Below are 14,431 nucleotides of genomic sequence, written 5' to 3' on the forward strand. Positions count from 1 at the left end.
ATGGATACTGTGAACCACGAACATTCACGTAGAATTACAAGTAGAATTGTGTGTTCTGGGGTATATGCTGAAGTGCCTCCTGCAGTGTCAGGAACATTTCATATGCACATTCATTAAATGTCCTTTAAGCCTAACTTTTAAATTAGATAGCACAGAAAAGCTATTACTGCTTTCAGATCTACTACCAGTTGTTTGCTGTTTGAAAAAGGAATTGCCTTTTTAGCCCTTAATTGTCTCGTTTTCAGATGAGGGTATAAGAACAGTCTCTACTCATAGGTTTGTCGTGAAGACTGAATTAGAATAGTTCCTGGGTCAGTGAATATTAGATATGTATATGATACATATCTAGTACATATAATTACATATTTAATATTTGTTAGAGTTACATCGGGATTAGTATTTGAAGCAAGCCCTCAGAAAGTTTGGCATCTTAAGTTTTTCTAACTGCGGTCCTTCCCATCCATGAAAAAATAATTCGGTTTCTTTTAGTGGAGCCATAGTATTAAGAACATTTTGGAATACTGTATTCTTTTCAATAAAGATATTGAGATAGAAGGGGTTTCAAATGACACCCAAGAAAAATGTGATTAGAGAACAGTGTCAAAATAATACATCAGCTTTTTCACAAAGCTTGATTTAATGCAGAAATGTCTTCCTCCAAAATTTGCTCCACAACTACTAAGATGATGACACACCGATTTGTTTCCTGAATTCCATACCCATCACACTGTCCCTGGCAAGCACTTAGGAAAACCCAGAAACCAAATGCAGATGTAAGAAAGAAAAGCAGGAAAGTCCTTCAAAGTCTGGAGAAGAACTGATAAGTAGTCAAAATTGGCATTGGTTGGAGAAATACATTTTGTTGAAGTTGTATAGTCACTCAGTCGAGTCTGACTCTTTTGTGACCCCGTGGACTGTAGACTGCCAGGCTCCTCTGCCTATGGGATTTTCCAGGCAAGAAGAGTGGGCAGTGGGTTGCCATTTCTTTCTGCAGGGGATCTTCTGGACGCAGAGATCGAACCCATGTCTCCTGCATTGGCAAGTGTATTCTTTACTGCTGAGCCACCAGGGAAGCCCATAAATACAGTTGCAGTACTTAAGTTATGCACCATAAATTAGGGAAAAAACTATGTGAGGGGAAGAAGTTAGAGAGTAGGGGAGAGAGTCTTAGCGAGGATTGCTCACTGGGGCAGCCCTGGAGGCTTGAAGAGGGAAGGGGAGAGAGAGGGAAGGTGATAGAAAGAAAAAGAGAGACCAAAGGACGCCTTCCCCTGTGAAAGTGCCTCAGTGACACGGTTGTGCAGTGTGGTATGGAATAATGCTGGAACAAAGAGGAGACTGGGTATGAGATGGAAAGACAGGAATGGATTTAGGTACTTTTGTGTGTCAGAGGTTGGCAGCGATTTTCTTCACTCTCTCTCTTTTTTTTTTTCCTGTCCATAGGAAAATAAGACAGCTAAACACCATAGAAGCAAGACTGGCCCAAGGCATTGTCCTCAGGCTGGGTAATTGGACACATTGTGTACCAAGTTATGAATAAGCTGATCTCTTCTTTTTGCCTTTGAGCTTTGAAACCATCTTTATTCTGAAAAGCCTATGAGCCACCCTGCAAGGCAATTTCAATCATTATCATAATATCAGTAGCCGAAGCAAATCATAGGTAGTTGGCTTTCTAAAATTAATGTGAAATTGCTTCATGGATTGGCTGGGAGACCTAATAACTTAGAGTGTCCTCATATGAGGACAAATGGATGAGTTTTAATCTTGCCACTTTGAAATTAGGGTAAAATTAGTTTTTTGTTAAAGTGAAGATTATTTAATATTTATAGAAAAGCTTTCCAAAATTTTTATTAACTCTAGGGAGGCTTAATTAAAAGAGCAAAACCCTGAGAGGTCTGGCCTCACGTACATTTCAATCTCTATGCTACTGGTGGTGTTTCTTTGCCCCTGTGTCCTCCTTAAAGATGCTGCATGGCAGAATTTGTGATTTTTGTGGATTCTTGTCCTTGTTCCTTTTTTGTTTTTTCATTTAAAGGGGAAATATTTACTCTGATTATGAAATTAATGCACAGTCACTGTAAAAGATTTAGAAAATATAAAAACGTAATAAAGAAGAAAATAAATGTAGTTCTATAACTAAAAGATTACCTTAGTAACATTTCTTCCCAGTAATTTTCTTTTAATTATGCTTAATTATGTAATTAATGCATAAATATACCTTCTTGAGAAGAAACCAAAGCCATTCCCCTCCCCAGCTCCAGTACTCCTGTCAGCCTCAGAGATAAGGATTGTTATACAGCTGATGTGTGTTCCTTCAGACCTTTTTTTCTTCTCTAAATATATTTGCAGAAAATACACAGTACTTTCCCTTCATGTGTGCTTTAAGGGGAAAAAAGTATCAAACTATGGATCTATACTTTGTTACTTTTGTCCAGTGGTGTATCTTGGAGATCTGCTTATGCCCAAACATACAGGGCAGTCTCCTCCTGCTTATTGGCAGTATTCATAGTATAGGAGCGCCTTTTTCAGCAATTGCCTTGTTGATGGGGATTTGTATTGTGTCACCCCTTCTCTCTTTTTTGTTATTACCGATAATGGTGTAATAAGTATCCTAAGACCTACTGTTACTCACATATATGACTGTTTTCCAAGGGGAAATAATTGAGAGGTAGAACTGCTGGGTCATAGTACTTACATTTAAATTTTAATAGAGTGTGATTGAGAAGGTATCCAGAGGGCTTAACCAGCTTTATTTACATCTAAGACGAAGTGATACAGAAAGGTTGAAAATTAAAAGCTGGAACAGAGGTATATGTAGTCAGATACAAACAAAAAGAAATTCGGGATCATGATCTCAGTATCAGAAAGGGCTGAATTGTGAGCAGAAATGGTTAAGTGAGAAAGATAATGGCACATTATGGTGTTACGTGGTATAATTTACAACGACTATATGCGATTTCTGAATCTTTGCACCAAGTCAAACAGTACTAGTTTCCATTAAGCAAGAATGCAAGTGCTACAAGGTGACAGAGAATTACAGTAGCAATCAGAGGCTCTAACTGATCTTTCTCGAGCCCTGATCAAGTTAAAGCATAGAAATAGATAAGACTAGAAATGCCTAATTAAAATGATGAGCAAAGTAGAATGAATTAATCCATATTGAACTTGAAGCTCCAAAGAAAGAGACTATACCTTCTTTTTATTTTTTGTAGTACTTGAAAAATTTTTATTAGAGTGTAATTGATTTACAGTGTTGTGTTAATTTCTGCTGTACAGCAAAGTGAATCAGTTATACGTATACAGGTATCAACTGTTTTTAGAGTCTTTGCTCATATAGATCATTACAGAATATTGAGTAGACCTCCCTGTGAGATACAGTAGGTTGTTGTCTATTTCATGTATATAGTAGTATGTATATGTCAATTCCAATCTCCCAATTTATCCCCCAACACCTTATCCCCTGGTAACCATAAGCTTGTTTTCTCCATCTGTAACTATGAGAATATACCTTCTTTTTATTTTTATTTATCCATTTATTTTGGCCCTGTCCCACAACATGTGGGATCTTACTTCCCCAATGAGAGATTGAACTCGTGCGTCCTGCATTGGAAACGTGGAGTGTTAACCATTGGACCACCAGGGAAATCCTATATCTTCTTTTTAACTACCCATTGGATGTTCATAAAACTGAACATTCACAAAAACCTTGATGAATTCCCTGAAGTAGAAATGATAGAGACCAGGAAGATGGTGAAAATGTGTAATGACTGGTCTAATAAGGACAGCCTTCCGGTTTGAATGGACCCAGTTCTGAATGGAGACTGGTTCACTCCACTGGTGTACACCTGTGAATGTCAGCCCAGAATGAAGATGGGTTGTTTGAGCACAGTGTGATAAAACAGGCATCCTAATAAATTCTGAGAACAGAAAGCCACAAACACAATGAAGCCTTTAAAACAACTCAGGTCAAAGGACAAACTCAGTGCACAGCAAAGGAAACTGTGCTGCTGCTGCTAAGTCTCTTCAGTCGTGTCCAACTCTGTGTGACCCCATAAACGGCAGCCGACCAGGCTCCTCTGTCCCTGGGATCCTCCAGGCAAGAACACTGGAGTGGGTTGCCATTTCCTTCTCCAATGCATGAAAGTGAAAAGTGAAAGGGAAGTTGCTCAGTCGTGTCCGACTCATAGTGACCCCATGGACTGCAGCCTACCAGGCTCCTCTGTCCATAGGATTGTCCAGGCAAGAGTACTGGAGTGGGGTGCCACTGCCTTCTCCTAAAGAAACTATAAGCAAGGTGAAAAGACAACCGTTGGAATGGGAGAAAATAATAGCAAATGAAACAACTGACAAAGGATTAATTTCCAAAATATACCAGCAGCTCATACAACTCAACACAAGGGAAACAAACAGCCCAATCAAAAAGTAGGAAAAAGACCTAAACAGACGTTTCTCCAAAGAAGACATACAGATGGCTAATAAACACTTGTAAAGATGCTCAACATCGCTCATTATTAGAGAAATGCAAATCAAAACCACAATGAGATATCACCTCACACTGGTCAGAATGGCCCTCATCAAAAAGTCTACAAACAATAAATGCTGGAGAGGATGTGGGGAAAAGGGGACGCTTTTGCACTGTTGGTGGGAATGTAAATTGATATAGCCACTATGGAAGATGGTATGAAGATTCCTTAAAAAACTAAGAGTAAAATCACCATATGACCCAGAAATCCCACTCCTAGGCATATACCCTGAGGAAACCAGGTTTGAGAAAGACACATGTGTCCCATTGTTCATTGCAGCAGTATTTACAAGGTAGAACATGGAAGCAACCTAGATGCAAATCAACAGATGAATGGATAAAGAAGTTGTGGTACATATACACAATAGAATATTACTCAGCCATAAAAAAGAACACATTTGAATCCGTTCTGATGAGGTGGATAAATCTAGAACCTATAATACAGAGTGCAGTGAGTCAGAAAGAGATAAATATCATACTCTAATGCACATATTGGAGAAGGAAATGGCAACCCACTCCAGTATTCTTGCCTGGAGAATCCCAGGGACAGAGGAGCCTAGTGGGCTGCCATCTATGGGGTCGCACAGAATCCGACACGACAGAAGCGACTCAGCAGCAGCAATGCACATATATGGAATCTAGGAAAACGGTTCTGAAGAATTTATTTACAGGGCAGTAATGAGGTAAAGTGTCTGCCTGCAATGTGGGAGACCCGGTTTCGATCCCTGGGTCGGGAAGATCCCTTGGAGAAGGAAATGACAACCCACTCCAGTACTCTTGCCTAGAAAATTCTATGGATGGAGGAGCCTGGTGGACTACAGTCCATGGGGTCGCAAAGAGTTGGACACGACTGAGCGACTTCACTCACTCACTCACTCAATTGAGAAACAGACATAGAGAACAGACTTATGGTCATAGGGAGAAGGGAGGAGACGGTGAGATGTATGGAGAGTAACATGTAAACTTACATTCAGTTCAATTCAGTTTAGTCACTCAGTCATGTCCGACTCTTTGCGACCCCATGAATCGCAGCACGCCAGGCCTCCCTGTCCATCACCAAGTTCCAGAGTTTACCCAGATTCATGTCCATCGAGTCGGTGATGCCATCCAACCATCTCATCCTATGTCATCCCCTTCTCCTGCCCCCAATCCCTCCCAGCATCAGGGTCTTTTCCAATGAGTCAACTCTTCACATGAGGTGGCCAAAGTATTGGAGTTTCAGCTTCCGTATCAGTCCTTCCAATGAACACCCAGGACTGATCTCCTTTAGGATGGACTGGTTGAATCTCCTTGCAGTCCAAGGGACTCTCAAGAGTCTTCTCCAACACCACAGTTCAAAAGCATCAATTCTTCGGTGCTCAGCTTTCTTCACAGTCCAACTCTCACATCCATACATGACTACTGGAAAAACCATAGCCTTGACTGGACGGACCTTTGTTGGCAAAGTAATGTCTCTGCTTTTGAATATGCTATCTAGGTTGATCATAACTTTCCTTCCAAGGAGTAAGCGTCTTTTAATTTCATGGCTGCAATCACCATCTGCAGTGATTTTGGAGCCCCCCAAAATAAAAATCTGACACTGTTTCCCCATCTATTTGCCATGAAATGATGGGATCAGATGCCATGATCTTTGTTTTCTGAATGTTGAGCTTTAAGCCAACTTTTTCACTCTACACTTTCACTTTCATCAAGAGGCTTTTTAGTTCCTCTTCAGTTTCTGCCAGGGCTTCCCTGATGGCTCAGAGGTTAAAGCACCTGCCTGCAATGTGGGAGACCTGGGTTTGATCCCTGGGTTGCCATAAGGGTGGTCATTTGCATATCTGAGGTTATTGATATTTCCCCTGGCAATCTTGATTCCAGCTTGTGCTTCTTCCAGCCCAGCGTTTCTCATGATGTACTCTGCATATAAGTTAAATAAGCAGGGTGACAATACACAGCCTTGACGTATGCCTTTTCCTATTTGGAACCAGTCTGTTGTTCCATGTCCAGTTCTAACTGTTGCTTCCTGACCTGCATACAGGTTTCTCAAGAGGCAGGTCAGGTGGTCTGGTATTCCCATCTCTTTCAGAATTTTCCACAGTTTATTGTGATCCACACAGTCAAAGGCTTTGGCATAGTCAATAAAGCAGAAATAGATGTTTTTCTGGAACTTTCTTGCTTTTTCGATGATCCAGCAGAAGCATAAGATATTAAGAAGAGGTGGCAAGAATACATAGAAGAACTGTACAAAAAAGATCTTCATGACCCAGATAATCACGATGTCACTGACCTAGAGCCAGACATCGTGGAATGTGAAGTCAAATGGGCCTTAGAAAGCATCACTACAAACGAAGCTAGTGGAAGTGATGGAATTCCAGTTGAGCTATTTCAAGTCCTGGAAGATGATGCTGTGAAAGTGCTGCACTCAATATGACAGCAAATTTGGAAAACTCAGCAGTGGCCACAGGACTGGAAAAGGTCAGTTTTCATTCCAATCCCAAAGAAAGGCAATGCCAAAGAATGCTCAAACTACCGCACAATTACACTCATCTCACACGCTAATAAAGTAATGCTCAAAATTCTCCAAGCCAGGCTTCAGCAATACGTGAACCGTGAACTTCCAGATGTTCAAGCTGGTTTTAGAGAACCAGAGGAACCAGAGATCAAATTGCCAACATCCGCTGGAAACTTACATTGCTGCTGCTGCCGCTGCTAAGTCGCTTCAGTCGTGTCCGACTCTGTGCGACCCCATAGATGGCAACCCACCAGGCTCCCCTGTCCCTGGGATTCTCCAGGCAAGAACACTGGGGTGGGTTGCCATTTCCTTCTCCAATGCATGAAAGTGAAAAGTGAAAGTGAAGTCGCTCAGTTGTGTCCGACTGCGACCGCATAGACGGCAGCCTACCAGGCTCCTCCGTCCCTGAGATTTTCCAGGCAAGAGTACTGGAGTGGGGTGCCACTGCCTTCTCCCGGGAAACTTACATTACCATATGTAAAATAGATAGCCAATGGGAATTTGCTGTATGACTCAGGAAACTCAAACAAGGACTCTGTATCAGCCTAGAGGGTTGGGATAGGGAGGGAAATGGGAGGGAAGTTCAAAAGGGAGGGGACATATATATATATATACCTATGGCTGATTCATGTTGAGGTTTGACAGAAAACAACAAAATTCTGCAAAACAGTTATCCTTCAGTAAAAAAAAAATTAAAAAAAGGAGAAACTCAGGCTAAACACAAAGAACACTACGTAAGGGTCTGTGAGACAGAGAAGGAAGGGCTAAGAGGAAATGAGTAGGCATAAATAAATTCATGTGTTCTTTCAGTTTTTGTATTGTTTTTCCTTATCCTTGTAATCCTCTCATGCTTCTGTGCATTTCTTCTCATTTCAAGCTACCTCAGAGTGTCTTGAGGGAATGATTTCTGTGGTATACTCCATAGGTAAGCTCAGTGTCTGACCCAGAATACACTTTTCATAAACATTTGCTGATAAACAGTCTCGAGTCTGCTGGACTTTGAAAGGTGATTTAGACCCTAGCAACTGTCTTCTAAGGGCTTCCCAGGTGGCTCAGTGATACAGAACCCGCCTGCCAATACAGGATCTGCAAGTTCGATCTCTGGGTTGGGAAGATCCCCTAGAGGAGGAAATGGCAACCCACTCCAGTATTCTTGTCTGGAAAATCCCATGGACAGAGGAGCTTGGCAGGTTACAATCCATGGGGTCACAAAAGAGTCAGACACAACTTAGCAACTAAAGGGCAACCATCTTCTAAACTTAGTAACCAAAAGAGTCTTCCTCCTGTAGGCCCTGTTCCAGTGTTAGAGGCAGTAGTGTCTTAATGTGCAGTTTCTTTTGCCCATGAGTGTGTGAAGATGCTAATGCTTCTGGTGGTACTCCGTGTTTCATTGTAATCTCCTCAAATAAAGGCCCACTTCTGAACTGTCTCAGAGGCTCTTACTATTATGGCCAACGGACACAATATTTTTCATATGAAAGAGATATAAAATTGAAGAATGACTATGTCATGTCCTAAAAAAATCATGTTTGTCAATGAAAGAAATAATCATAGTCATTGAGAAACTTATTTCCCTAAGGAATTTTAGAAAATGTGTGCCAGGCATGCTATAGTTCAAACATCTTGTGAGTGACCTAGGTCCTCACATGGCCTGTTTTGGAAACATGGCTGGAGTGGTTGGCGTGGAGAAATTCCATCTGAATACTGAGTGAGGTTGACAGGATGTGGTTCTCTTCATAGATGCAGTTAAACGCTTTGTGCCTTTACCCCAGGAGTACATACCTACCGTCTTCTTGAATGTGTTGTCATTGGCAAACACTGCCTGTTACTAAGTGCACTGAAGGTTTTGTTTGGCATCTTGTGCGTTGAAACACACTAGTCATGACAACGCTTGTTATGAAATTCAGGGCTTTAAGATGACTTTTGCGTTCATGAGTATTTCCAAACAGTAGTCTTTAGCAGTTCCGTAGCCAGGCAGAGTCATTAACAGGTTTTACTGATGTGGCCCCTGAGGACACTAGATATTCCAGGGAAACCCTCCTTTATATGACCTCTTTCATATTCTTTCAAAAATGAATGGCTTTCCTGTATGTCTTTCACAAAGACCACAAGCCCTGGAAACTTCATAGAAGTGGGTGTCCGTCCAAACTTGGGAATAATTCTTGCAGGAGGCAGATGTTACGGCACCAGCAGGACAGAAACAGAACCAGAGGTTACAGATGCAGACCTATAGTCCAAACTCATCAAATCTCTTCTGCAGATGTGTTTATTGGGATCGTGTTAAAAAAAAAAAAAAACATTTAAATTAGTTACCCAGTTGAAAAATCTGGGACTTTTTTTTACTTCAGAAAGTCTGGTTAGGACTTCCCCAGTGGCTCAGTGGTAAAGAATCTGCCTGCCGATGCAGGAGACACGGATTTGATCCCTGGTCCTAGAAGATCCCACCTGCTGCGAAGCAGCTAGGCCTGTGCGCCACACCTATTGAGCCTGTGCTCTAGAGCCTGGGAAGCGCGACAACTGCAGCCCCTGTGCCTTAAAACCCTTGGTCTGCAACAGGAGAAGCCACTGCAATAAGAAACCTGGGCACTGCAACCAGAGAGTAGGCCCTGCTCCCTGCAACTAGAGAACAGTGTGCGAAACAACGAGGACCCAGCACAGCCAACAATAAATAAATACAATTTTTAAAAAGTCTGGATGTAGGACTTGTCTTGAAAAATTAGAATAATCTGGCCAGGTTGGGATCCCTATTTTTGCATTGGCAGCCATGAGTGGGGCTGGAAGCTCTTCCCTTCTGGGTGGAGAAGAACTCCAGGCACCACCACTGTCTCTGGCCTCAGGCATTCATTTGAGTCAGCTTCATAACCCCAAGACAGGCGATGAGATTGAGAGTAGATGGCATTGTGGGTGATTATGAAGGAGACAGACTTCTACTCTTAAATCACATGGTTTTTTTGATAAACACTTTATTCAACAGCCCAGAGATGAGTTGATAATCTTTGTAGTCTGGAAACAGAAGAACTATGAAAACTGCCTCAAGGTTAACATCTGGTGGTTCTTTGTCAGTTCTGTCTGTTCTGGTCAGAGGTCAAATAGCACTGGAGTAGGGTGGAAGGAAAACTGTAAAATGGCAAAGGCCAACTCTTCACACAGCTTGTGGGATCTTAGGTCCCCAACTAGGGATCGAACTTGTGCCCCTGCAGGGAAAGCAGAGTCTTGACCACTGGCCCACCAGGGAAATCCTGGCAAAGGCCAACTCTTAAATGCCAACCCCAGCTACCATCTGGGGAGAGCTGTCATTCATTCCTGGGGGACCCTATCATTGGTTCTCGGGCTGCGTCCTCCTTCACGTAGAATTTTGAGAATGAGAATGAAATAATCTGAACCAAACCCTTCTCTGAGCAGCCTTTCCAACATATTTGGATAACAAAGAATGCGTCTGTACTAACCTTGCGTTGCACAGCTGCACGGAAAATATTGTTTAACTCTCTTCTGTATATTTTGTCTTTTGGGGAACCCTATCAGAAAGCTTATGATCATCTCTTGGAAGTCCCGGTCACTCGGGAGCAGTTAAACCACTATCGGAATGTGGCCGAGGCTGCCCGGAGTGAACTTGCAGCAACGCTGGTCAAATTTGAATCTGCTCAGTCTGAGGTGAGAATCTGTCTTCGTTACTCACAAATGGGCCTTGTTAGCTTCCCGTGGAGCGAAACAGAGTATAGAGGTGATTAGAAACAGGATGAAGGGAGGCGGGTTTAAACTTCTCGGTAAATTTTATTCTCTTTTTCTCTTATTGTGCCTCAAACCTCTGTTGGCTTCCCTGGTGGCTCTGTGGTAAAGAATCCGCCTGCCAGTGCAGGAGATGTAAGAGACTCGGGTTTGATTCCAAAGTCAGGAAGAGTCACTGAAAAAGGAAACGGCAACCCACTCCAGTATTCTTTCCTGGAGAATCCCATGGACAGAGGAGCCTGGTGGGCTACAGTCTGTGGGGTCGCACAGAGTTGGCAGTGACTGAAGCAACTGCTAGTGCCCTCTGGTTGGGAGAATTCCTGAAAGACTGTGCATTTGCTGGGCTGGGAGGTGAGGTGAGCTGGGCTGGATTCTGGCTCTCAGGGGAGCTGTCCTTCCTGAGAGCATCAGGGGCACCTGGGGACTTGGGGGGCAATGTGGGCATTGGAGGGCTCAGCATCCTGGGAGAAGCTTTCTTTAAGGTGGATTGCTTGCAATCTGCAGTTCTAGGGGTAGAAATCTGCCTCCCTTTTTTGTGGTGGTTCTGCTCGCCTGGGGGAGATTCTAGGAAGGTGACCAAGATCCATCTACCCTTGGGGCTGGATCCAGTCTATTGTGGAGTTTCTGGGAGATTCTTGCTAGACTCACTGCCCTTATAGACTAGTGGCCCCCAGGAATCCTAGGCTTGCCTGTGAGGTAAGTGACAGTCTCACTAGACTGTCAGGCTCCCATTGAAAGATGAGTTGATAATGTGTGTGTATGTGTATGTGAATAAATGTAGGCATGCATGGTCATAGTTCCAAAAAGTATAGTAGTAGTAGTAGTGTAGTATAGTGAGAGTCTCTCAGTCGTGTCAGACTCTGCAACTCCATGGACTGTAGTCCGCCAGGCTCCTCTGTCCATGGGATTGTCCAGGCAAGGATACTGGAGTGAGTAGCTATTCGCTTCTCTGGGAGATCTTCTCAGTCCAGGGATTGAACCCAATCTGCACTGCAGGCACATTCTTTACCATCTGAGCCACCAGGAAAGCCCTTCAAAAAGTATATGTATTCATGAAATTTTCTAATGGGACGGATCTGATATCTTATAAGGCACATACTGTGTTCAGCATTTTAGTGTGAGAGAAAAGTTAATGTGTTTCCTTTGTATAAATCCTATAATGATTTTCTTTTTCTCCTATATTTTTTCCAGACATCCGAATATTATTTTTCTTTATCTCCTGCAATAAGGGTCCAGAAGGCTGGGGAAGAAATTCTGTAATATATTGAATAGTCTGTATTGACTTATGAAAGGGTCGTGGCCGTGAAATTACAAATGGCCTACCTGTAGCTTCCTCGTTTCAGCAGCAGCAGCAATAGCAGTAATACAGATTTAGAAAATGAGTTTCCATTGCAGAATATTTTATTCCTTTTTGCAAAACACACCACACCTGTCTCTTGAGTGAGATTCATTCATCACAGGACATTGCTCAATAGTTTTTTGACTGGAAATAGAACTGCCATAAGACCCAGCAGTCTCACTGCTGAATGTACACACTGAGGAAACCAGAATTTAAAGAGACATATGTACCCCAGTGTTCATTGCAGCACTGTTTACAGTGGCTAGGACATGGAAGCAACCTAGGTGTTCATCGCCAGACAAATGGATAAGGAAATTGTGGTGCATATACGCAATGGACGATTACTCAACTATAAAAAGAACACATTTGAGTCAGTTCTAATGAGGTGGATGAACCTGGAGTGTGTTATACAGAGTGAAGTAAGTCAGAAAGAGAAACACCAATACAGTATATTAATAGATATATATCGAGTTTGGAAAGATGGTAACGACAATCCTATGTACAAGGCAGCAAAAGAGACACAGATGTAAAGAACAGACTTTTGAACTCTGTGGGAGAAGGTGAGGATGGGATGATTTGAGAGAATAGCATTGAAACATGTATATTACCATATGTAAAATAGATGACCAGCCCAAGTTTGATGCATAAAGCAAGACACTCAAAGCTGGTGCTCTGGGACAACCCAGAGGGATGGTGTGGGGAGGAAGGTGGGAGCGGGGGTTCAGGATGGGGGGACACATGTGCGCTGGTGGCTCATTCATGTCGATGTATGGCAAAAACCATTACAATATTGTAAAGTAATCATCCTCTAATTAAGAAAGAAAAACCATTGCTCAATAGTTTTTTGAAAAAGAATAAGAGGGCCCACTATTTAGGCATAATTTCCCATCTAGTAATACAGAAACAAATATGAAAAAAGAAAGTAAAGTTGGATTAAGTCATGAATAAAAAATTGAAATTTTAAATTACGATTTTGGGTTTTTTTCAAGGTACTTCAAACTTATATCCTTGAAATCTTTTCCCTCTTTTTACTTCTTTCCCATGTCAGCTTCGAGAACTGCGATCCAAGATGCTTTCTAAAGAAGTTTCCTATCAAGAGTTAAAAGCTGAGATGGAGAGCTATAAAGAAAATAATGCCAGAAAATCATCTCTGCTCATCTCTCTGAGGGACAGAGTTCAGGAACTAGAGGAAGAATCAGCGGCTCTCGCCACTTCTAAAATTAGAACTGAAATCACAGCTCAGTCTGCAATCAAGGAGAACCAAGAGTTAAAGAAGAAAGTGGTAGAACTAGACGAAAAATTACAGTAAGGATATTTCAATATATTTTTCAATGGAGTTGGTGTTAAAACACTAACTCCTGACAGCAGGATATGCCTTTGAAGGTACTGGGGTTTTGCATTATTTGGCCCTGAAACTCCACTTAGGAAAAAAAAAATCATATATATATATATATATATATATATATATATATATAAAATTTAGAAGATTTCCTCTAAGTAGAGTTTTAACTGGAGGTTGTGGAATAGTACACAGAGCGAGGGGTTTATTCAGAAGCTAGTTGTAAAAATACCTCAGAAGCCCAGAACACCCCAGACCACCCTTAACACTCCTCATTAAGTTTTATTGCCGGTTTATGCAGAGAACTCAGGAAATCTAGGTTTTCTACATGTAGTTCTGCCAAAAGGTGATTATTGAGATAAAATTGGGAGCTAACTGTTCTTAAAATATACTTTATAATTCTGTGTATAATAACTTAAATCCCTTTACTAATAAAACACTTGGTATTTATTTTACTTATTTCATCTTAAAAAGATTAAAAACAAAAACCCAGTGCTTCCAGCTCCTGTCCTCTTTCTCTCCTTCCATTCAGAGCAAAATTCCTTAAACATGTTTGTATGTACTCACTGTGCCAATTTCTCTCCTCTCTCAGATCTACTCCTCTGAAGCCACTCATTAAGGTGACCAGTGACTGCACACTGCAAATTAAATGATCAGTCTTATCTGATCTTCCAGTACGTCAGTCAACAGTTGGCTTTTCCCCCTGAACCACTTTCTTCTTTTAGCTTCCAGGGCACTGCGCACGCCTGCTTTTGATCTTGCCTTTCTAGCTGCTCTGTCATGATCTCTGGCTTTATCTGCCTCATCTCCTTGACTTCCAAGTATTGGTGGGCCCCAGGGCTCAGTCCTTGATTCTCTCCTTGAAAGTGAAACTCGCTCAGTCGTGTCCGACTCTTTGTGACCCCAAGACTTCTCCAGGCCAGAATACTGGAGTGGGTAGCCTTTCCCTTTTCCAAGGGATCTTCCCAACCCAGGGATCGAACCCAGGTCTCCCACATTGCGGGTGAATTC

At 42.0% G+C, this 14,431-nt stretch overlaps 1 protein-coding gene across 6 annotated transcripts in view; it reads left to right on the forward strand.

Moving 5' to 3' along the window:
* CCDC170 (coiled-coil domain containing 170) overlaps positions 1-14,431 on the forward strand; it is a 101,759-nt gene that overhangs the window by 24,736 nt on the left and 62,592 nt on the right. For 4 of the 6 annotated variants that reach the window (XM_070796387.1, XM_070796388.1, XM_070796392.1 and 1 more), the window contains 2 exons: positions 10,539-10,667; positions 13,130-13,386. In XM_070796387.1, coding sequence (XP_070652488.1) covers positions 10,539-10,667; positions 13,130-13,386 — 386 coding nt within the window. Of the gene's footprint in view, positions 1-10,538; positions 10,668-11,933; positions 12,501-13,129; positions 13,387-14,431 lie in introns of all 6 variants that reach the window. The other 2 variants (XM_070796389.1, XM_070796390.1) reach the window with 1 other exon arrangement.

This window comes from Bos indicus, chromosome 9, assembly GCF_029378745.1.
Source record: "Bos indicus isolate NIAB-ARS_2022 breed Sahiwal x Tharparkar chromosome 9, NIAB-ARS_B.indTharparkar_mat_pri_1.0, whole genome shotgun sequence".
Taxonomy (NCBI): Eukaryota; Metazoa; Chordata; class Mammalia; order Artiodactyla; family Bovidae; genus Bos; species Bos indicus.